Below are 24,949 nucleotides of genomic sequence, written 5' to 3' on the forward strand. Positions count from 1 at the left end.
GCCCTTTAAATCACCGCTGGAGCCCTGCCGCCCCTATCCCAGTGCTGCGGCAGCAGGGCTCCGCCGGTGATTTAAAGGGCCTGGGGCTCCCGCAGCAGCCGGAGCCCAGAGCTCTTTAAATCACCACCGGAGCCCTGCCGCTGCTACCCCAATATAACAGGGTTTCACCTATAACGCAGTAGGGATTTTTCGCTCCCCACGACTGCGTTATAGCGGGGTAGAGGTGTATCATTTTCCTTGAACTGTCCACAAAGTGGGAAGAAGAGTGCAGGGGAAGTAACATAGGTAAACATCCTGGTGCATGCATGTATTCATGGTTTACTACTTTAAAAATGATTATTATATTATACATTCTAGATGCGTTGAAAACGAGTCTAGGAAACACAATGAAGAGGTGGATAAATATATAAAGAAAGATGTAACAGTAGCGTGATTTAAAAGACTTGGGAACAAATTCTCATTTTAGTTACACCAGGCCCTTGAATTTCTGGAGAGAACACTACATGCAGCCTGTTGGCATGACAGATTCAATTATCCTGTTTTACACCTTAGGCCTGGTCCCCACTAAGCCCCCATTTCGGACTAAGGTACGCAAATTCAGCTACGTTAATAACGTAGCTGAATTCGAAGTACCTTAGTCCGAACTTACTGCGGGTCCAGACGCGGCAGGGAGGCTCCCCCGTCGATGCCGCGTACTCCTCTCGCCGAGCTGGAGTACCGGCGTCGACGGCGAGCACTTCCGGGATCGATCCGGGATCGATTTATCGCGTCTTAACCAGATGCGATAAATCGATCTCAGAACATTGATTGCCTGCCGCCGGACCCTCCGGTAAGTGAAGACGTACCCTTACTTGGGAAAAAAAGGTATTTTATAAAGAATCGTACAGCTGCTGGGCAAGTATCAAAGTACTAGGATTATACCACCAATGGTGCCTCTCTGAAACCAGAATTAAGGTCCAATCACTCAAGAGCAATAGTCTTTTGATTCAGCCTATTCTAATAATGTCCAGTATATAGATTCTACAATCTTTGAGAAACTAAAGCTCAATTTGTAATGCATATTTTATTTTAAAACTGAAAAATATTCACATTGCAGTTTTCCCACTAAAAGTCTATTAGCCAAGCTTTGGAAGCAATATGCAGCATTTACGAACAAATATTTAGCAAGAGCGATCATTGAAAATCCTTAAACTTATTAAAAGAGAGTGATCTGGAATGGTGTCTGAGTGCATTAGTGAGTTTGCAAACTGAGCTGCCCTAAGAGGCTAAAAGTTCGAAAACCATCAGAGAGAACATACAGAAGGGCAAAAGTTTGTCAGCAAACTTCAATTGTCATATTACACTGGAATCATAACCCATACTGGTTCTGAAAGAGAAAGAATTATTTGCAAGTGTCAAATAAGCTAAGTGATCAGAGGAGCTGAAAAGATGGGAGGAAAACAAGGAGCACAGATAATGACAGTTTTCTAAATACTGCGTCAAAGTAATTAACATAAAAACAGTCAACATGATGATCTAGGACTTTTGGGATTTCACTGTGAAATGTTTACATTAAATGTACAGCTCAAACAATAGCAACCGTTGGGTTCTCTTCAAGCCAAATGACATAATGATTATTATATGTCACTTGGAAGACAATTCTCATTTGACTTTTGGAAAGTGGTTTTAATTCAGAGTGTCACATACATAAACAGATCATAGGAGCAGGTAACAGGACCATGCCCTCTTTCTTTAAATTTTGGGATCTTCTGATAATATTTGTATCCTACATGCTTTACGTTTTCCAAATTTCAGGACAGGGAATTTGTTTTGTTGCACATACTTTAGCTATTGTAAAGTGTCATGAATATTAATGGAACATGATAAATAATTTTCTAATTAAGGTCATTTCTAAATATTTCTTACCTCACTTTGATGTGTAGTGTGGGTAATTATTTTTGTCTGTGATCAGATACTTTTAACTCAGAGCAACTGACGTATTTTTATTAGGTTCTCTTATGTTTGGTAGCAATGCACTGATTATGTTCAAGTATTATTATGATACTATGGTATTATAGCACTTTTATTACCCTGAATTTAAAAGCTTACTTTCCCATATTATGTTTCAGTTAATTTTCCCTGTGCACCATCTTCTTTATGACTGCTGTATGAGCAGAATTCATCCCTTGGCAGAAGGCACACACAAGACCCTCTATGCTACAGAACATCCATAATATGCCCACAGGGGGCAAAGATGGACAAAACAGATTAAATTACCTATACCTATCTCATAGAACTGGAAGGGACCCCGAAGGGTCATCGAGTCCAGCCCCCTGCCTTCACTAGCAGGACCAAATACTGATTTTTGCCCCAGATCCCTAAGTGGCCCCCTCAAGGACTGAACTCACAACCCTGGGTTTAGCAGGCCAACACAAATTCCCACAAAAACCTGCGTGTTTTCTTTTAGGGCAGCATGGAAGAGAAGACTCAAACTGGCTAAGGGAGAGGGCAACTGGATCCGAGTTTTGCCAGAACCAGTAGTTGTGAAATCTTACAGAGTGGTCATGGAGCGGTTATTATAAATAGGTTTTCATCTCCATGCATATATTGAAGGCTGGAATAGAGACTGCTGAGGTGTTGCACTACAGCCCATGATATGTTGGGCTTTGGTTAGATTCCATCTCTTCCAACCCATACACACAACCTGAGTCTTAAAGGCTTCCTTCTGAGATCAGCGCTGGAGTCACAGGTCTCTGGGTGACAGCAATTGGAAAAAGGAGATGGGGCAGATGGGTGCTTTTGGCTTCCTTCTCTGATATCAGTGCAGGCAAGGCCGGCTCCAGGCACCAGCTTAACAAGCAGGTGCTTGGGGCGGCCAAGGGAGAGGGGCAGCACCTGCGGCAATTCGGGGCGGCAGGTCCCTCACTCCCTCTAGGAGCAAAGGACTTGTTGCTGAACTGCCGCCGCCGATCACGGCTTTTTTTTTTTCCCAATTGCTGCCGCCGATCGTGGCTTTTTTTTTTTTTTTTTTTTTTTAAAAGCGTGGGGCGGCAGAAATGCTGGAGCCGGCCCTGAGTGCAGGAATCACAAGGCAGCAGTGGTGGCACATCTGAAACTGTAATCTGAAATACTAATAATTCTGCTCTTGATCCCACAGCCATTTTATTTACGTAAAGCTCCCATGGACTTCTAATTATATTAATGTCAATAATGAGGTTGGAATTTATGGAGTACAGTCATATTCTCTAGTTTTATGTACAAAGGAAACTAAAACCATTTTAGGCTCTTAAGTCACTTAGATGCTTTTGAAAATGTTACCCTACATTCATTAGTAACCGTTTGCGGGGTTGGCCCTGCTCTATAGCTCTCATACTCCCAACAAATTCACTAAGACTTCCAAAAACAATTTGTTCACTTGTAGTTGTTGTATAAATTATATACATAATAAAAGCAGTGAGATGATTGCATTATCTTCACAGGTAATGTTGTTACAATGGTTCATAGCATGGGAGGAAAAGTATTTACTATATTAAGTTATGTGGAAAAGGTTCCACAATGCAAATAAAAATGTTAAGAAAGCACTTTTAATATGATGATGGAAATAAGTGTCACTACTGGTCTTCTCGTTTTAAGGGTCAGGACATAGAAAATGGGCAAGTTTCAAAATGATTACTGTATACCACAAACCTGTATACCTTTGAAAACCAAATCCTGCTTACATCAAGCATACAACAAATCCCATTGGTCCTTAGTGTGTTCATTTGAATGCCTCTTTACATATACATGCAAGAACATTAAAATAAATGCATGTTATGTTTGGTTTACTGTGTGATCTCTCACTGGGTTTTTTCTGTTTTTTTTTTAAATGAAAGATATTATGTTAATGTAACATTACCATTGGGAATTTACCTGAACATAATGTAGTCAATTCCAAGTTATGGTTCCCAGATCAACCATACTGTAATTTGGCTCTTTTGTGCATATGTAGCATTTTTGCATTATTTTTAATGGGGATGATGCATAAAAGTTAATAGAAAATTCCATGCTTATATACAAAAGGACAGAGTTATTGTTGCTGTGGGAACAGTAACTTTTTCATGTGAATTCTTAACCATAACATTACATTAAGATACTGTTTTGCATTTAACAAGGATATCGTTAACTTAAATAATAGATACCCAGTCTAAATGTACTTCAACAATAACTACATAAATCAACTAAATCCTATTCAGTAACTGCCTTACTTTTGAAAAAAATCCTACTTAGGGATTTTATTAACATTAAAGTTACTGTCACTACAAAATAATTGCATTTGAAGAGAAATCTTGTTAAAGTATAATCTTCAGTTTTGAAATGTTCTGCTAAATAACTTTAAATAAACTATTTAATTTCAATTCCTAGATAAAAATAGGGACTCAAATTAATACAGAATGTGGATTTTGATGATAGCTCTTGCTACGCCTACTGCTTCAAAATTGGTTGGAGCCAGCTTTACTTTTACTATTAACTTTTGTTAATAATGTGTTTTTGGAATCTTTCCTTTTGAGGGCTATTGTAAGTATGTTTCCAGCTATCCTACGACATTTCATGTCAGAACCAAAAGTGGAAAATTTTAAAAGGAGGAAACTTCCCAACCCTCTCAATGGAAAATTAGTATAAAAAGAAAATCAAAGTCAGACTACAATTAAGCTGGGAAAAATTTAGAAGGATGCAACAGGGAAAAACCAGATGAAGCAAATCCCTGCATTCAGGCATTAGCCAGGGCTAGCTGTTAAGAGGATGCTCAGCACCCCACAAGAACAGCATTCTAAAGAAGACAGTCTACCTAAGATGGAGGAATTGTACTGAGAATACTTTTTCTACACAAGACACGCTAAGTTTTATGCTGGGACGAGAGAGAAAATTATAAGAAAAGAGAATTAGCTGAATATGAATGGGGAAGAAGGAAATAGCGTTAAACATCCTGGTCCAAATTCTGCTCAATTCCCCAGTTGCAATTCTTAATGCAGTCAATAGCTGAATCCAAATAACAGAGAAAAACTGGGTCCCCTCTGTCTAAAGAGACATAATTAGAAGTAACATGGTATCCCAGAATCAGTGTAAAATATTTTCAGTTTTTTATTAAATGTAATTAATTATTAAATGTTACTCTCTTTGTTCAAACCCTGTACATACATGAACAGTGAAACTGGGAGTAAACAAAAAAAACAAAAAACAAACAAAAAATCTGTAAAGGATATGAGGTATTGAGAAGAGCTGAGCGAACACGTGAAATGAAGATCCCCACGCAATCTGCCAGGGAGCAATGTATGTCATAACAAACTGTAATTTTTGCAGTAGATCCCACAGCTGAAAACAAGAGAAAGAAAAAAATATGACATTTACAGGTATCAAGGTAATTTCAACAGTAAAATTTTAAAATTCTAAATCCTTTACAACTGTGCATTGTCCGGTAACTGTACTGGAATGAATGAAATTCAGTTTCTATTGTGCTACTTTGTTCACTCATATTAAGGTCCTGGTTCAGGACGATGCTAAGGCATGTATTTAACTTTAAGTATAATTAGTCTCATTAACTTCTCAAGTGTTTAAATTTAGATACATGCTTAAGTACCTAGCTGAACTGGGGCCTAAGTGATTTTCTTTTAAAAGCATTTGTGCTCAAAGAGGGAGTAAAATTGTACCGTTATGTGCTAACTTGGTTATCTTGCTAACTTGTACTATTATCCATTAACTTCTATGATATTCTTTTAGCACCACCAGGGAAAATTGAAGAATAGGCACATAGACAGCTGAAGAATAGGCATGTTTCTGCTAGCAGAGATTCCCTTATTAAATTGGGACCTCTTGGATCTAAGCTATATGCAGCCTAATCATCGTAAATTCTCTGAGATTTGTCTCTATCAATTTCCTTTCAGGTCTTCAGCTGTTCTGGTCAGAGAAACAAAAACCACATTCTATTAAATAATACTTCTTAAGAAGTTCTAACATATTCATTTATAAAGCCAGAGCAAACTATGTTGTTCTTTTTACTGTGCATGACAATATGGTAGAAAAGGTTAGAGATAACTATGTTGGGAATAACAGTGAATCTGTAACAGGTGTTCAGTAGAGGAAAGTGGAACGCTTCATACAATGCACCACACGGCCAGGACAGGATGGCAAAGAACATTGGTTTTGACTTTTGTAAAATGTACATGGCTAGCTCCCTACTCAAGAACAACACATGTCTATTTCCTGAAGTGGTGAATTTTTACCCCCAGCTCCTTCTGCAAAGGCCTGGAGCAGAAAGTTTGTGCTGACTAGACTGGGTCATCAACAGACTCCTATTGCAGTGTTGTCACCTGACAAATTATGACAAGATTTGGCCTTCAACCAGGGTTGGTATGAAGCTCGCATGCACTGTACAAGAAAATGAAACAGGAGTGTACGCAACGCTTCATAACATTGTAGCAACACATCCTGAACAAGCATTTTGTACCTACTACTTATTTTGACTGGTGAAATGAAAAAACAGGACATTTTAGGCCTCCCAATAAAAGCCTGAAGGACACAGAGGCTATGACTTCAACAGAGCTAATTCAAGTTATCTACACATGAGTTACTTCTCTTGAGTTAGCCTAGCTCAAGTGAGAGCATTCACCCTGCGAAATAATACTTCATCTGCTGTGTCCACGCTGGCGCTGCACTCATTTATGTGCGGCACTAAGACTTGTGGAGGCATATCCCATTGTTTCTTGCTGCTGCAGCAAGCTGAACCACTCTAATGCATTCTTTTTCAATGAGGAAGTGGAAGAACTGGTTTTTCCTTTGCGGGCACACAGGCGGAACTGTTGGAATGCAATGGAGGACTAGTGGCACTCAAGTGGAGTTACCCTGCATCCACACTTCAGGGTGGTTGTGTTAGCAGCTGATGAGTTGTCTAAACTGAGCTATAGCCTATTCCCCCTGACAGGCCAGTCAACTCAAGATAAAAGCAACACCCCATGCTTTTTGTGTGTGTGTGATGGGGGATGGGACTCAAAGTAGCAGCAACACTCAAACTATTTTTGCTATAAAGACAAGTCCAGACATCGTTTGAAAAACCAGGACAGACCTGGTAAAATCAGGTTGTATGGTCTCTCTAAAACAAACCTTCATTACCCTCCCCCAAATTTCTGTTGTGGGGTTTGTTAGTTTGTTTGTTTTGGTACATTAGAAATTCAGGTCTTGTCTACCTTGTTTCCTCTGTAAGACACTACTACACTTTGGAGGGACAAATCAAATACACAACTACAAAATGGGGAATAATGGGTTAGGCGGTAATATTAACAAAAAGGAGCTGCGTGTTGTGGTGAATCAGAAATTGAATATGACTCAAAAATATGATGCAGTTGCTAAAAAAGGCTAATATCATTCTAGGAGTTCACAACAAGAGTGTCACATATAAGACCTGGGAAGTAACCATCCCACTCTATTTGCCATCAGTGAGTCCTCAGGTGGAGTGTGTCCAATTCTGGGTGCCACACTTTAGGAAAGATGTGGCAAAATCGGAGAGAGTCCAACTGAGAACAAAAAAAGTGACAAAGGATTTAGAAAACCTGACCTATAAGGAAAGGTTAAAAAAATTGGCATGTTTAGCCTTGAGAAAAGAAGACAGAGGGACCTGATGACAGTCTTCAAATATATTAAAGATTATATAAAAAGGACAGGGACCAATTATTCTCCATGTCCACTGAAGGTAGGACAAGAAGTAATGGGCTTAATCTGCAGCAATCTCTAGAACAGGCTTCTAAGGCAGGTTGTGGACTCTCCATTGTGACAAATACAGCAATTTCCTGCAATAATTTTGGAAAATCTTGTTGAATTAAGTTTAAATAGCTTTGGAGTCTATTGTATTATAAAGGCAAAGTTTATGAATTATAGTTACTTTTTAGATGTAGCTTCTCCAGGGCATGGAGATGTGGGGCCAGTGTAAACCCTGGGAAGCACTATGAGTTTCAAAGAACTACTTTAAACAATGTGTCAGATAAGAAGGAACTTTCAGGACAAACAAAATAAAGTGGGTTTCTTGAGAAATACCTGGTGGTGGTGTGGGGAATACAAATTCCCACCTCCGGACCCAATCTTTTGATGCTACACCCTGAAGAGAGAACCACTGGCTGGATGATTATTTATTCACAGTATCTGCAGATCAAAGACCCAGACTGTACAAAAGGAAGGGTAACCCATGCATAGGTGTTCTTGTTCTGAGCAAAAGCTGTTATGAACTTGTGACCACAGAAAAACTCCTTGGTGGGGTTTGAAGGAATGAATCCCGCCAGAGCCCTTGTTGGAGTTGGGGGTGATCTCTGGTAAGCCTATTAGCATGTGTATAAGTTCTTTTATAGTTTTTAATATGTTTTCTTTATAACACTTTCACCTTAAGAATAAATGTGCTTGCTTAGAAAGGGCCGTGTGATAGCTTATAACTATGGGTAATTATGTTGTTCATGGCCTTCAAAGAGCAGGGAAAGCACAGACACTGGCTTGGTTAGGCCACCTGGCTTGTTGGGGAACTCACAGTGTAGGCAGGGAACTGTGCAGCCTGGAAAAATCCCGGTCAGGAGGGAATGAGACGTGGGTCTCCACCCAAGAGAGGTGACGGCTGAGGAGCTGGAAGCCTAGAGTAGATGCCCTTGCTGAACCACAAGGGGGAAATACAGGTGCAGTAGCCCTGAACTGTATCACCCATTTCTGGAGGACAGATTGGACAAACCCTGTCAGGGATCATTTAGGTTTACTTGGTCCTACCTCATTGCAGGGGGCTAAAGGTCTCTTCCAGTCCTACATTTGTATGATTTTATGACTTTGACTGGAGGACTATGGCATTAAGTATGGCATGGAAGTGAAACCTGATTGAGAGTAGAGCAGACTTTTATTCAGGCTGTTTAATCCTCTGGGGTTTTTGTTTGTTTAACATCTATATATCTGAAATGCTTGACTGAACAGCTCGGGAGGGGGGTGGGGGGGGGGAATCTATCTTTTCTTAAAAGCTAACAACTCAAATTTGAGACCTTCAAAAACTCAAAGTGAAACTATGGTAAAAAACACAAAGGTCTGCCTATTTCATACTGAAAATCACAAGCCCACAAATCAGCCCAAATGCACTCAAAATGCTGTCAACGTTCACCAAATGGTTCTCAAACGTCAGCAAACATAGTTCAAGTTTTGGGTTGTAATAAAACCTAAACTAGAGGGAGCCTTTTCTGGTTTTGTGTTTCATTCATTTTATGAATCACTAATATCTACACCGTTTTCCAAAATAGAAGGGACTCAGTAGGTCTTGGCTCTCTGCTGCCTGTCACCCACAACCTCCACTGCTACTTCTGACAGAAGGAGAAAGGATGCTCTCTCCATCCAGCCAGTTCATAAACTCAATGCCCTCTTCCTCCAGAAGAGGAGGACAAATCAAAAAGAGCTGCTCTCCCCACTGGCCATTTCCTGAACTTTCTGCTATTTGCCATCACACAACTAATGATTCTTAGAGATGGATGGTGGAGTGTGTTACCAATTTCAAAAAAATTACACGTAAAAAGGGAAATTCTAGTGAGTTTTCTTATTCTGCAGAACCCCTTAATGATGATGTGGCCTCTAGCACTTTTTATAATGTGACAATATTTGCCAGAGGAGTTGTCACCTTCATTCATTAAGCAACCACAATATAAAGAATCAGGAGCTAAAGAGTTTCCTTTGCTAGATCAACCTGAACAGGTTTTATTCATCACTTGTTTCACCTAAATCAGAAATTATACTGAATACATTCTTCTATGCCTAGCTTGAGAACTAAAAGGATTTACACAGTAATATTATTTTTGCTTCAGAAAGATACTGAAGCAGCTAAAATTTGCCTCTCCAAACACAATCCTCAACCACACAAACAATATCATTGACTTCTTCTGGTAACACTCATATATCAATCTTTAAATAAAGATAAGGTGCTGCCAATTTAAAAGAAAAGGTTAAAATATTTGTAAATGACCAGAAATATATAAACTTATACTTACTAAAGCTTTCCTTTTACTTTGGCTGGGAAAGATGGTAATTAACTTGCTCTTGATATGTTTACGGTAATATTAGATCACAAGAATGAAGTCTCCTATCTGTTGTGAAAACTTTAAAAAAAAAATCCTATGCTGAATTTGTGCCAATAACACTGGTCTACAATTTTTGAGAAGTCGTCTGCTTCAGAGATAAAATGTGCTATTTATTATGTATTTTGATGCGCTGAATTCAAATATGACACTTAAAACAACTGATTGGCTACTGTTTCTAAGATATTTAAGTTTTTACATTTTATGTCTATGTATAGTGTGTAGATAGTAGAGTTTTAATCATAAATTGGAAACCTAGGTCTTTTCATGTGTTTCATGGTTGCTTTACATGATGATATTTCACCTGTCCTGTTTATGTAACACTTTAAAAATCAGCAAAGGGGTTATATAAATAAAATTTATTATGAAACAAAAGACAAAAAACTATTCTGTACATAGTTTAGTCCTATTCAGTGTCTACTCGTCGCTTCTTGGCTTGTCTCTTGTATTCATTAAATGGAGCATCTCTTGTCACTGTCCAGCAATAGTCTGCAAGCATTGATGAGCTCCATTTGCCCTGATAGTGTTTCTCCATTGTTGCAATGTCCTGGTGAAATCGCTCGCCGTGCTCATCGCTCACTGCTCCGCAGTTTGGTGGAAAACAAATCTAGATGAGAGTGCAAAAAATGTATCTTTAGTGATATGTTGCAACCAAGGCTTTTGTATGCCTTGAGGAGGTTTTCCACCAACAACCTGTAGTTGTCTGCCTTGTTGTTTCCGAGAAAATTTATTGCCACTAACTGGAAGGCTTTCCATGCCGCCTTTTCCTTGCCACGCAATGCATCATCTCGAAGAAGTTCACGAATCTGAGGTCCAACAAAGACACCTTCCTTTATCTTAGCTTCACTTAACCTTGGAAATTTTCCACGGAGGTACTTGAAAGCTGCTTGTGTTTTGTCAATGGCCTTGACAAAGTTCTTCATCAGACCCAGTTTGATGTGTAAGGGTGGTAATAAAATCTTCCTTGATTCAACAAGTTGTGGATGCTGAACACTTTTCCTCCCAGGCTCCAATGACTGTCGGAGTGGCCAATCTTTCTTGATGTAGTGGGAATCTCTTGCACGACTATCCCATTCGCAGAGAAAACAGCAGTACTTTGTGTATCCAGTCTGCAGACCAAGCAAGAGAGCAACAACCTTCAAATCGCCACAAAGCTGCCACTGATGTTGGTGTGACGTTGTGCAGTCTATATGGTTTTATAAAAACTTGATAATAAGTCAATATAATGTAACTGAGATAGTTTTAGAGAAAATACGGTAATAAGTGAATGTAAGTAACTGGGATATGCCTCATGCAAAAGGTCTCTTGTAAGGTATCCTTACAAAGCTTATAATCTACTGAGTGTGATCATCTGATTTGTATAAATGTACCACTCTTGTATCTAAAACTAGAAATATAAAATGTAACTCTGAGGGCCTATTGTAATTGTGTAAAGTGTGGACCATTAATGATGGTTTGGAATCTTGATGACTCCCATTGTCTGCAGATGGCTGTATTTACCTGTGAGTCTTCCTGTATATGTGTGTGCTGGCAAGTGAGTAATGAAGTCTTGCAGTGACATGTGATCATGTCACCTGAACTGGAATCCATCTTTAACCTGGTGCTTTTCCAGTGAGGGGGGGTGGAAACCCAGAGAGACAAAGAGTTCCCGCCTTATGCAAAAGATATATAAAGGGGGGGAAGAGAAGAGAGAAGGGAGAGAAGCCATCATGAAGAATCCCCTAGCTACCACCTGAGCTGCAACAAGAGCTGTACCAGGGGAAAGAATTGTGCCCAGGCCTGGAAGGTGTCCAGTCTGAGAAAAACTTACTGAAACATCTCTGAGGGTGAGATTATTTGTATTTAGTTTGATTAGGCATAGATTTGCGCATTTTATTTTATTTCGCTTGGTGACTTACTTTGTCCTGTCTGTTACTACTTTGAACCACTTAAATCCTACTGTCTGTATTTAATAAAATCACTTTCTATTTAGTAATTCACTCAGAGTATGTATTAATACCTGGGGGAGCAAACAACTGTGCATATCTCTCTATCAGTGTTATAGAGGGCGAACAATTTATAAGTTTGCCCTGCATAAGCTTTATGCAGGGTAAAACGGATTTATCTGGGTTTAGACCCCACTGGGAGTTGGGCATCTGAGTGCTAAAGACAAGCGCGCTACTGTGAGCTGTTTTCGGGTAAACTTGCAGCTTTAGGACAAGTGATTCAGACCCTGGATCTGTGTCTGGAGCCAAACAGGAGTGTCTGGCTCAGCAAGACAGGGTGCTGGAGTCCTGAGCTGGCAGGGAAAACAGAAGCAGGGGTAGTCTTTGCACATCGGGTGGCAGCTCCCAGGGGGGTTTCTGTGATCCAACCCGTCACAGTTGGTCATAGTTTATGCACCTCAAAAGTTGTTTCATGTTGTCATAGGTTTTCTTGATATGGACTGCATGACCAACTGGAATTGATGGCAAAACATTGCCATTATGCAGTAAAACAGCTTTAAGACTCGTCTTCGATGAATCAATGAACAGTCTCCACTCATCTGGATCGTGAACGATGTTGAGGGTTGCCATCACACCATCGATGCTGTTGCACTATACAAGATCGCCTTCCAGGAAGAAGAAGGAGACAAGATCCTTTTGACCGTCACGGAACATGGAAACCCTACCATCACCTGCCAGGAGATTCCACTGCTGTAGTCTGGAGCCCAACAGCTCTGCCTTACTCTTGGGTAGTTCCAAATCCCTGACAAGGTCATTCAGTTCACCTTGTGTTATGAGGTGTGGTTCAGAGGAGGAGGATGGGAGAAAATATGGTCCTGTGACATTGATGGTTCAGGACCAGAAGTTTCATCCTCTTCCTCTTCCTCATCTGACTCAAGTGAGAATGATTCTGGTGCGTCAGGAACCGGCAGTCCTTCTCCGTGGGGTACTGGGCGTATAGCTGATGGAATGTTTGGATAATGCACACTCCACTTTTTCTTCTTTGACACACCTTTCCCAACTGGAGGAACCATGCAGAAGTAACAATTGCTGGTATGATCTGTTGGCTCTCTCCAAATCATTGGCACTGCAAAAGGCATAGATTTCCTTTTCCTGTTCAACCACTGGCGAAGATTTGTTGCATAAGTGTTGCAGCATATGTGTGGGGCTCACCTCTTGTCCTGATCTCCAATTTTGCAGCCAAAATAAAGGTGATAGGCTTTCTTAACCATAGTGGTTATACTGCGCTTTTGTGATGCAAAAGTCACTTCACCACAAACATAGCAGAAGTTATCTGCACTGTTCACACAAGTATGAGGCATCTCTGCTCACTTTGGCTAAACAGAAATGTGTCCCTTTGCAAAATCAAACACTGACAAATAAGAGAGCACGACACTGTATGATTTCTAGAGCTGATATAGGGCAATTTGTTCAGCAGAGTGATGTAAGCTTCGTTATGATTGCATCATCCATGACTTCTAGGAATAACATGATGCAAGTCATATCATGGATGACGCAATACCAGCTTCAGCTTGCATCATTCATTGTTTTGCCTAAAAATCAAGTACTGTCCAAACCCAGTCATAGATTTATTCATAGATCCAGTCAAAGATGTATTTTAGACATTTCTGGTTTAAATTAAGATCCCTTCCCTTTATAACTCACTTATCCTCTGCCATTCCCAAGTCAAGGGTCATATATACTGACCCAATAGCATATCTTGAAAACTAGAGCCAATCAACAATTTTAAGCATCATTTTCGTTCTCAGTGACCCAGAATTAATAAAGTTTGACTACATTTATTTCAGAAACATTTTGACTGTAGAGCAGTGTAAGCAGAAGAAGCTCCATGACCTCTCCCTCGGAGCTGCATAAAGGATGGAGGTTCTAATTCAGACTACCTCTATCCCAATATGGGGTGGGTTATCAAAGCGTATTCTTATTATAACATTTCTTTAAATCTTGTGTATTTTTTACAGTTCACTAAGCAGAGGAATGAAATATTATTTAGGGAATGTAAAGTTTTAGTGTTCCCAGATGTTACTCAGGTGATAGTTTTGCACAGCAACCAGTTTCTTGCTCATCAATTAGTAAAAATTACTAGTATATTCAGTGACTTTGAACTACTGCATTCCTTTCACTGTAAAATGAGAAAGCAGAAAAAAATAGATTTTATTTTTTTTTATTTTATACAGACATGCACTTTATTATACTGATCATCTTTAAAGTCTTCTGTAAGGTAAAGCTGTTAACAGCTACAAAATTCTTCCTCATAAGAAATACCTTCTGACTTAAATGTACATCAAAGAGGAAGAAGAACTAAAGGCCCTGATCTGTAAATATGCTTTTTTGTGTATGACTATTCTTGCCTTGTTATACATACCAGATATAACAGATTAAATTCTGTGGGTTAATTCAATAGCAAGATTGGGTAATTACAGTTACTTGCATTAAAGTTGTCCTGTAGCATTTGAAATACATTTTTGTTTGTTTAATTATCTCCTTGTCTCAGGTCTGGTGGGCTTCTATCATCAGTTCATTTAATAAACTGAGATTGAAGTTGATAAGGATACTTTGCAAGGCCTCTATCTTGCAAAAGTTTTTGCCCGCATGGACCTTTCTACCTGTGTGGCATCCAGTGAGACTTTGTGTGGGTAGATCCCTTTGTAAGACTGGGGCTAAAAAAGCATAAAAATGGAATTTACCTGCCATATTTAATTCTTGTAAAAATGTTTGATTAAAACAGAAAAAAATAAAAATATATTTGTATGCTTCGTTTGCAACATAAATGGCCTCTAAAACCATAGTCTTTAAATACAAAAACAATTTTTACCCCACTGGAACTGGATGTCTTAGGGTTCCACTTCTTAAAATTTCAGTTTAGGCTTGGAGGATTCTGGGCTCAGATTTTCAAATGTTTCTTTGGCATTTAATTTTCCACATGTTCTATCGGTTCTAATTGACTGACTGGTACCACATTGTGTGTTTGGACTAAAATCTGTATTTGTAGGCCTAATTATTTGTACTTCATCTTCCTGTTTATATATGTACTTATGTCCATATAAATTAACAAAAATATTTCTTTTTTTAAAATGGTCAAGTTTTTTTATGTGGTAAATACTAAATTAAAACCTGCTGAAACCACTGTTTGTTTTTGTTATGCTGACGTTTGCAACAGAGCAGATTATGTCCCCAGTTCATAGCCTAATATCATTTGAAACACATGCCTCTTCTGAACTCTTGGAAAACAGGATTTACTGGAAATAGTAATACTTTTCAGTGCTACTGCCACAAGCCATTGTAACATTCTGTTGGCATAATTTTAATAGAAAAATCAATTTGAATCAGCAAACAGGTTTTGTATAACTCCTATTTGCATCTGCTTCAGAAAGCTTGAAGCCTTTATTCTGTATGATTTCGTGATGCTCACCTAAATGAGACATGTACCATTAATGCATTAATAGCATGCTCACCATTTTAACAAAAAATGGAAGAAGGAAACTGAGTTAACATTTATCCTCTTCACAGGTTACCTTGTTAATTCTTGCTATATAATGTGGTTCAGCAGCAAATTAAAAAAACGGATACATAAAAATACTCATTATTAATCTCATACATCTTTTTTTAAAATGCAACATATCAGACAGGGAGGGAGGGTGATCAGTCCAGGGTACTGAGAGTTGGGGCGTCTAAGCTCTATTTGTGACTCTGTCACTGCCTTGCTGAGTGATTTTAGGCAAGTCACTTAACTTTGCTGCATCTAAGTTTATCATTTGTAAAGTGGCAATTACATTTACCTAACACACAAGCATGCTGTGAGGGTTTATCAGGGCAAAGTTATCTGCATAACGCTAATAATCTGCTCTCTACATGTGCTGATCTCCCACTGATATCAACAGGAGTTCAGCACAAAGTGAACTCCACCCCTTGGCAGTGGGCCCTGCAAAAGTCCTCCACACCCTAGAAGGCCCGCAGCACTTGGATATGGATGCAAAGTGACTGCATGCAGGGCTTCTGCATTCCTTGTGTACCAGAGAAGTGTGAAATTTATCAGCTCTAAATGGAGCAGGATGGGTGTATTTCACCTATAGGGAGGGGAGAGGATTTATGTAAAGATTCACCGTAAAGATCCAGAGTAGCAGCCGTGTTAGTCTGTATCCGCAAAAAGAAGAACAGGAGGACTTGTGGCACCTTAGAGACTAACAAATTTATTTCATGAGGTTGATGGATTTCCACTCCATACGGCTAAATGCAGTGCCTTGCATAATGAAAAGTTTCAGAGTAGCAGCCGTGTTAGTCTGTATCCGCAAAAAGAAGAACAGGAGGACTTGTGGCACCTTAGAGACTAACAAATTTATTTCATGAGGTTGATGGATTTCCACTCCATACGGCTAAATGCAGTGCCTTGCATAATGAAAAGTTTCAGAGTAGCAGCCGTGTTAGTCTGTATCCGCAAAAAGAAGAACAGGAGGACTTGTGGCACCTTAGAGACTAACAAATTTGTTAGTCTCTAAGGTGCCACAAGTCCTCCTGTTCTTCTTTTTACCGTAAAGATCGGAGACAAGTTTTCTGCCTTTAATGTTTGTAGGGTCCTTTGAAATTTACAGATGAAAGGCACAGTATAACAACAAACAGCAGTAACATCAGTCTTCCAAGCTCTGTAATCTTAGTGCCACAGAGCATAATAAATTTACCTGGCAGAGAATGACATAAGAAGCACCAGACAAACCATGCATGTCTTATCTTGGGGAAATGGCAATTTTCATTCCTGTAGAAAGAAATCTGTTGCCTGTGGGTGAAATTAAAAAGCTTTCCCAGTGATTTGGAACTAGCCATTGCAGCCTACAAAATGGGCAGGGTTAGCCAAAATAGGCCAGGTGGGAGATGCATTGATTTAGCAACTCAGTGCAGGCGACAGGGTTCCAGATCCAGGGCGAGCCCGTCATCCCCCTGGCAGAGGGGCAGGCATACCATCCCCTCGGCACGCTGACGGGTTTCCGTGTCTGGCAGACACCCAAGGACACCATCCAGGAGATCTTGCAGGATGCTACCAAGATCAACGCCTCCCTGCTGGCCACCATGGCAGAAAAACACCCTGACCACCTTCCTGATCTCCCGCATCTCGTTCATCCTAAGGGGATCCTCCGTGGCGAAGGTGCCCCTCAACAAGGCAGACAAGATCATCCGGCAGTCGGTGAAGAAGTGGCTGTTCCTTCCCCAGAGAGCCAGCAACGAGTTGGTCTACATCGCCCACAGGCACGGCGGCACCAACATCTCCCACATGGGCAACCTGTGCAACATCGCGGTGATCACCCACGCCTTCCGCCTTCCGCCTGACGTGTCCTGATGCCATGGTAAGAAACATTGCGGCGAACACCCTGAAAGACGTGATAAAGAAGCGGATTGGCAGAACCCCCTCCAACCAAGACATCACCACTTTCCTGATTGGCTCCCTGGATGGTGAATTCGGACGGGACAGAGGCGACATCGCTTCACTGTGGTCCCACGCTCGCAACACCACGAGTTGCCTGGGGAAGCGTGTTGGCTGCCGCTGGGAGTGGTGCAAGGAGCGCCAGGAGCCAGGAGCCCTGGTGCTGCAGATCAGGTTCGACAAAAACACCATCGTCACCCAGAGTGCCAGGGGCATGCTGGAGAGGACCCTGAAGGCCGCCGTCCACTCGCTGTAAGTGGAAACCCTGAAGCGTAAACTGGACCAGGGTAAAGCCTTCGAGTTGATCAGCAAGTGGGACAACAGCAACCACTTCTTCACCCATTTCACCGACTGGCAGTTCATCCACCGGGCCCGGCTCAACTGCGTCCCGCTCAATAGAGCTGTCAGCCGCGGGAACCGATACAAGAGTTGCAGGAAGTGTGACTACTCCAACGAGACCCTGCCCCACGTCCTGTGCAGCTGTAAGCCCCACTCCAGAGCCTGGCAGCTGTGCCACAACACCATCCAGAACCACCTGGTGAAAGCCATCGAACCACACCTGGGGGAGGTTGCCATGAACTGTGCCATCCCCAGTACCGACAGCCTGCTGCGACCTGACGTCGTCATCACTGATGAGGCACAGAAAAAGATCATCCTCGTCGATGTCATGGTCTCCTTTGAGAACAGGACCCCGGGGTTTCGTGAAGCCGAACTCGTAAGCTGGAAAAGTTCACTCCCCTGGCCGATACCCTGAGAGCAAAGGGCTACGAGGTGCAGATGGACGCCCTGATTGTCGGAGCCCTGGGTGCCTGGGATCCCTGCAACGAGCGTGTAATGCAGACCAGCAGGATCGGTCGATGCTACGCACAGCTCATGCGGTGCCTCATCGTCTCAGACACCATCCGATGGTCCAGCGACATCTACACCGAACACATCACCGGCCACCGACAGTATCAAGAGGCGTGAGCCGGAGCGACATCGTGCTTTGACTATGAGAAAGGCACCAAGAGACTTTGTTCTTTGGACCATATGAACTGGAACCATAAACTCACTGAGCGTTAAATCTCAACGTTAAACGTTGACCCAAATGAGGGTCAATCCATCCTCATCATCATATCCACTCATTATACTCCATACCTGAACATACCCTCATATCTTAATGTCTGTACTTTGACCCGTCAACCATTTACCCCCAATTGGGGATATTGCAGATTATGTATTCCTTACACCATCCAATCTTAAACCAAGCTTCGCACACCTTGATAATCTGTACGTTATTCCCTGATAACACTGTTCTACAGCCAAAATGCTTCTGAAATAAATGTAGTCAAACTTTACTAATTCTGGGTCACTGAGAACGAAAATGATGCTTACAATTGTTGATTGGCTCTAGTTTTCAAGATATGCTATTGGGTCAGTATATACGACCCTTGACTTGGGAATGGCGGAGGATAAGTGAGTTATAAAGGGAAGGGATCTTAATTTAAATCAGAAATGACTAAAATACATCTTTGACTGGATCTATGAATAAATCTATGACTGGGTTTGGACAGTACTTGATTTTTAGGCAAAACAATGAATGATGCAATCTGAGGCTGGTATTGCGTCATCCATGATATGAATTGCATCGTGTTATTCCTAGAAGTCATGGATGATGCAATCATAACGAAGCTTACATCACTCTGCTGAACAAATTGCCCAATATCAGCTCTAGACATCAAGAGTGTCGTGCTCTCTTATTTGTCAGTGTTTGATTTTGCAAAGGGACACATTTCTGTTTAGCCAAAGTGAGCAGAGATGCCTCATACTTGTGTGAACAGTGCAGATAACTTCTGCTATGTTTGTGGTGAAGTGACTTTTGCATCACAAAAGCGCAGTATAACCACTATGGTTAAGAAAGCCTATCACCTTTATTTTGGCTGCAAAATTGGAGATCAGGACAAGAGGTGGGCCCCACACATATGCTGCAACACTTGTGCAACAAATCTTCGCCAGTGGTTGAACAGGAAAAGGAAATCTATGCCTTTTGCAGTGCCAATGATTTGGAGAGAGCCAACAGATCATACCAGCAATTGTTACTTCTGCATGGTGCCTCCAGTTGGGAAAGGTGTGTCAAAGAAGAAAAAGTGGAGTGTGCATTATCCAAACATTCCATCAGCTATACACCCAGTACCCCACGGAGAAGGACTGCCGGTTCCTGACGCACCAGAATCATTCTCACTTGAGTCAGACGAGGAAAAGGAGGAGGATGAAACTTCTGGTCCTGAACCATCAATGTCACAGGACCCACATTTTCTCCCATCCTCCTCCTCTGAACCACACCTCATAACACAAGGTGAACTGAATGACCTTGTCAGGGATTTGGAACTACCCAAGAGTAAGGCAGAGCTGTTGGGCTCCAGACTACAGCAGTGGAATCTCCTGGCAGGTGATGGTAGGGTTTCCATGTTCCGTGACGGTCAAAAGGATCTTGTCCCATTCTTCTTCCTGGAAGGCGATCTTGTATAGTGCAACAACATCGATGGTGTGATGGCAGCCCTCAACATCGTTTACGATCCAGATGAGTGGAGACTGTTCATTGATTCATCGAAGACGAGTCTTAAAGCTGTTTTACTGCATAATGGCAATGTTTTGCCATCAATTACAGTTGGTCATGCAGTCCATATGAAGGAAACCTATGACAACATGAAACAACTTTTGAGGTGCATAAACTATGACCAACATCAGTGGCAGCTTTGTGGCGATTTGAAGTTGTTACTCTCTTGCTTGGTCTGCAGACTGGATACACAAAGTACTGCTGTTTTCTCTGCAAATGGGATAGTCGTACAAGAGATTCCCACTACATCAAGAAAGATTGGCCACTCCGACAGTCATTGGAGCCTGGGAGGAAAAGTGTTCAGCATCCACCACTTGTTGAATCAAGGAAGATTTTATTACCACCCTTACACATCAAGCTGCGTCTGATGAACTTTGTCAAGGCCATCGACAAAACACAAGCAGCTTTCAAGTACCTCCATGGAAAATTTCCAAGGTTAAGTCAAGCTAAGATAAAGGAAGGTGTCTTTGTTGGTCCTCAGATTCGTGAACTTCTTCGAGATGATGCATTTGACCATGCACTGCGTGGCAAGGAAAAGGCGGCATGGAAAGCCTTCCAGTTAGGGCAATAAATTTTCTCGGAAACAACAAGGCAGACAACTACAGGTTGTTGGTGGAAAACCTCCTCAAGGCATACAAATGCCTTGGTTGCAACATGTCACTAAAGATACATTTTTTGCACTTTCATCTAGATTTTTTTCCACCAAACTGCGGAGCAGTGAGTGACGAGCACAGCGAGCGATTTCACCAGGACATTGCAACAATGGAGAAACACTATCAGGGCAATTGGAGCCCATCAATGCTTGCAGACTATTGCTGGACAGTGACAAGAGATGCTCCATTTAATGAATACAAGAGACAAGCCAAGAAGCGCCGAGTAGACACTGAATAGGACTAAACTATGTATAGAATAGTTTTTTGCCTTTTGTTTCATAATAAATTTTATTTATATAACCCCTTTGCTGATTTTTAAAGTGTTACATAAACAGGACAGGTGAAATATCATGTAAAGCAACCATAAACACATGAAAAGACCTAGGTTTACAATTTATGATTAAAACTTTACTATCTACACAATATACATAGACATAAAATGTAAAAACTTAAATATCTTAGAAACAGTAGCCAATCAGTTGTTTTAAGTGTCATATTTGTATTCAGCACATCAAAATACATAATAAATAGCACATTTTATCTCTGAAGCAGACGACTTCTCAAAAATTGTATACCAGTGTAACCAGAAACTTCCACGCTTAAACTCTGTACCCTTCACGTTGTTTTTTTTTAAACATCATCTTAATTTAAAAAAATCTTTCTCCTGGGGTGCATCCATGTGCATGGTTACTACAGAGCACCACTTGGAACTAAAAAGCGTATTGTCCATCAGGAGCCTGGGGAAAGCTTGATGATCACCTTTGTTAAGACCTGATGTAAAGGGCTGCATAGAAGAAGCCATCTGTAGTGCACATCATATTTTTGAGTGCCATCTACTGGCACCTAATCTTTTAGCTATTTACAAATATGATACAGAACACTCATAATAACAACCTTCTCTCCCCTGGAGAGTTGCTACTCTCATCAGTACAGAGTGTGTGTGTAAACTGTACCATACTATACTGCTAATGGTGTGTGTGTCCCATTTTTATGCATTGCCTTAGTTCCTTGTTTTAAAAAAAACCCTTAAAATTCAGGGACTGTGTCAGGAGCAAAGTCTGATGTGGAGGTCAGTGATGGAAGGATGAATGAAAATAAGTTAAACTACATCTCCAATAAAAAAAAGGAAACATGAACTGCTAACCACAGGGATTATCCTGTCAAATATCAAATGTAGCCTTGGGTATTTTTGCTCAACAGAAAGTGTCTTATCAGGGACTTATATGCCAGATATCAAAAGTTGAGGAAACAGCTGTGAGTTAAGAGGGTGCAGCTGATTAAAACATTGGATTTTAGTATGCACGAAAGGCAAGAAATGGATTAGAATCTGAATTAATTATTTAGTGCCAGAAGCTTTTAATTGAAAGATCAGAATTACCGAAGGGGACTGAAAACTGGAAGGGGAGAAGAAAAGAGTCAGGATTCTGTCTTACATTAGTAACTAAAATCACAGAAGCTTGCAGGTTAACCACGGGTCCTGTAGTCTGTATCCACAAAGACAATCTCAAATGTTAATTAGTGGGCTATAGCAAACCAAGAAGGTGGTCAAGGGTGACACTCTGTCATAAAATGGTGAAAAATAAGATGATATGCAAAAATTTCACTCTCCTTGAGGGAATCATGGTAAGGATGTTAAACTCTTACAGAATTAAGCCTAATCTGAACAAGTTTGGCAGGTTATTACTGCCTGGCTCTCTTAGTTGGAGTTGCTGTGACATGAGGATCATCTTTCAGTAATACATGACATATGGTGCAAAAGCAAAGAGAGGCTATATTAAAAAAGCAAACCTTTATTAAAAATAAAGTGACAAAATGTGGAGTTTTTGTTACTCTGAAAATTCATGGGGGATGGGAGGGTGAAACAGAAAAAATATCAAACAGGAAAAATGTATCTGTAGTGAGCTCAGCAGGAGTAAGACTACTTAGGCAAATGAATGCAGTGTTAATGAAGGCAAATTTAACAAGCTCTGGTTCTTTGATTACTCTGTCTTATGCATAAAGACAAATTCTGAACCCTCAGAGAATTTGACTATCAGAAAATAATAGATTAGTTCATATTTTAGTATTGCTAATTAGTTCATCCACACACACAAATTAAGAGGCCATTAGACTGCCTGTCAATAGTATACTAAAGACAGGAAAAGCTAAGATATAGCCCTATTGATTAGAGATTTAATGTCACTGGGTCAGATGCTTCCCACTAGGATCTATATGCAAGATGGTGTGTGTGAAGATGTGCGTACCGTTTCTTTAAGACTACCAGGAAGCTAGACAGCTTTACAAAAATTCTATTTTTAACTAGGCCCAAAAGTAAACAGGCCAAGAAAAGTTAAAAGGCATCTTTTCTCATTCCAAATGAAATAGTACCTGACAACGAGCCAGTTTGCCAGATCTGAATTTTAAGCTTCTGGCATACAGTACGATTTCAAGCTGCTTTCATTGTTGCCAGCTTCCACCACTCACAAGGGAATGGACAGCAGTGCAGGTTGTGAAGAGTATCCTCCAACCAAAGCATCCACTGTTGCTTTGCTGAGCTTATAGGGCAACTTTCTACATTAGTCCCTGGACTAAGCCCAGCTCAGCTGCTTATGGGTTAAGAGATCAGAAATGAACAGATTTGAGACAAATCTTCATCCTATAGCAAGTGGCGTTGCTTAAAAGTATAGGAAGCTGAGATACACCAATTCTAAGAGGTCACAGGCTTTTTAGTTATCAGAATGCAGCCTGAAGCCTAACCAATCATGATCCAAGAGATACACTAAGATCCTCTATGGTAGATACTGATCGAGGTACTTTGATAGAAGAAATAAGCAACACCTTAGCTTCCAAAGCCAGTTGAATTATGAGATCCCAGTAGCAATGGTACTATTACTATAGCCTTAAAGGGGATAAACCTGTTGAGAACAGCCATAACCCTCTTCAACAGGAGTCTCTCTCTTTGGGGATTTGATAATCCAGGTGAATTAACTGTACTATATGTTCCTCAAGGCCAGAAGGTGGCCAAATTGGTACAAGAGGTGAAGCTGATTAGAGCACCTGAATCTTTAATTTGTTTTAAAATACTAACTCTTTTAAAAAGATTGTTTATATAGAAAAAAGGGAGGGGGCAGTGCAGATGTGTGTATAGTTTGCTTAAACCTGCAGCAGGAAGACAGGCAGGAGAGAGGGGCTGGGAAGGTTCTAAGAAGCAGCTCTACAGTGAAAGTTTGCGAGAGAGAAAGAGAGAGAGAAGCTTGATAATACTGTTTTCTTTATTCTAGTTAAGTTTCTGCTACAGCATTAGAAAAAAGCAATTTTTTAAAATTCTCTACCCACTGTCACATGGGGAGGGATGCCCCCTTTACCTCTCCTCTTCCCAGGACCCTACAGAGGGATCTCTACTGGGTCCAAGATTTGCAAATAAGGAAGGGCAGGAGAAGACAGGTCAATGGTAAGTGCAGTGTCCTCCCAGCAGCCCCACAGTGAATGCTCAGAAGAGTTAATGCAACGTACTAGAAGCTAGGGTGACCAGATGTCCTGTTTTTAAAAGGGACAGTCCCGTTTTTTGGGACTTTTTCTTATATAGGCACTTCTATTGCCCCCCAAGCTCCTTCCCATTTTTTCACAGTGCTATCTGGTCACCCTACTAGGAGCTCTACTAATCACATCCCATAGAGCAGGCTACTAATTTGCCCGGATATGATTTTTACATATAACCAAACCACTGCATACAGTATGTACATGAACAGCCAATTTATGGCTTCCTGGTACAGGTGGTAAATAATGAAAAGGATAGGCCACTGATTCAGAGAGATCTGGATTGATTGGTAAAATGGAAGTAAGCAAACAATACGTCTTTTAATATGGCTAAATGTCAATGTATACATCTAGGAACAAAGAATGCAGATCATCCTTACACAATGGGGGACTCTATCCTGGGAAGCAGTGACTGTGAAAAGGATTTGGGGGTCATGGTGGATAATCAGTTGAACGTGAGCTCCGAGTGTGACACCATGGTCAAAAGAGCTAATGCAATCCTGGAATGCTGTGACTGAATGCACTCCTGTATTCACACCCTATGCACCACTGTACTAATCTTTGTACAAAATATGCCTTGTGATATTATTTGAAAACTAATAACTTGCTTGTCAATAATATCATGGTAAAATGTGTGTAGCAATATTATATGTAAAGTTATTAATTCCCCCTGATTGATGTTGGTGGCACATGTTCAA

At 40.8% G+C, this 24,949-nt stretch overlaps 1 protein-coding gene across 4 annotated transcripts in view; it reads right to left on the bottom strand.

The window, feature by feature from the left end:
* The window catches only part of PCNX2 (pecanex 2), a 247,386-nt gene that overhangs the window by 78,694 nt on the left and 143,743 nt on the right, over nucleotides 1–24,949 (bottom strand). For all 4 annotated transcript variants that reach the window (XM_065589023.1, XM_065589022.1, XM_065589025.1 and 1 more), the window contains one exon: nucleotides 5,219–5,328. In XM_065589023.1, the coding sequence (XP_065445095.1) occupies nucleotides 5,219–5,328 (110 nt within the window). The remainder of the gene's footprint in view (nucleotides 1–5,218; nucleotides 5,329–24,949) is intronic.

The sequence above is a fragment of the Chrysemys picta genome, chromosome 3 (genome assembly GCF_011386835.1).
Source record: "Chrysemys picta bellii isolate R12L10 chromosome 3, ASM1138683v2, whole genome shotgun sequence".
NCBI lineage: Eukaryota > Metazoa > Chordata > Testudines > Emydidae > Chrysemys > Chrysemys picta.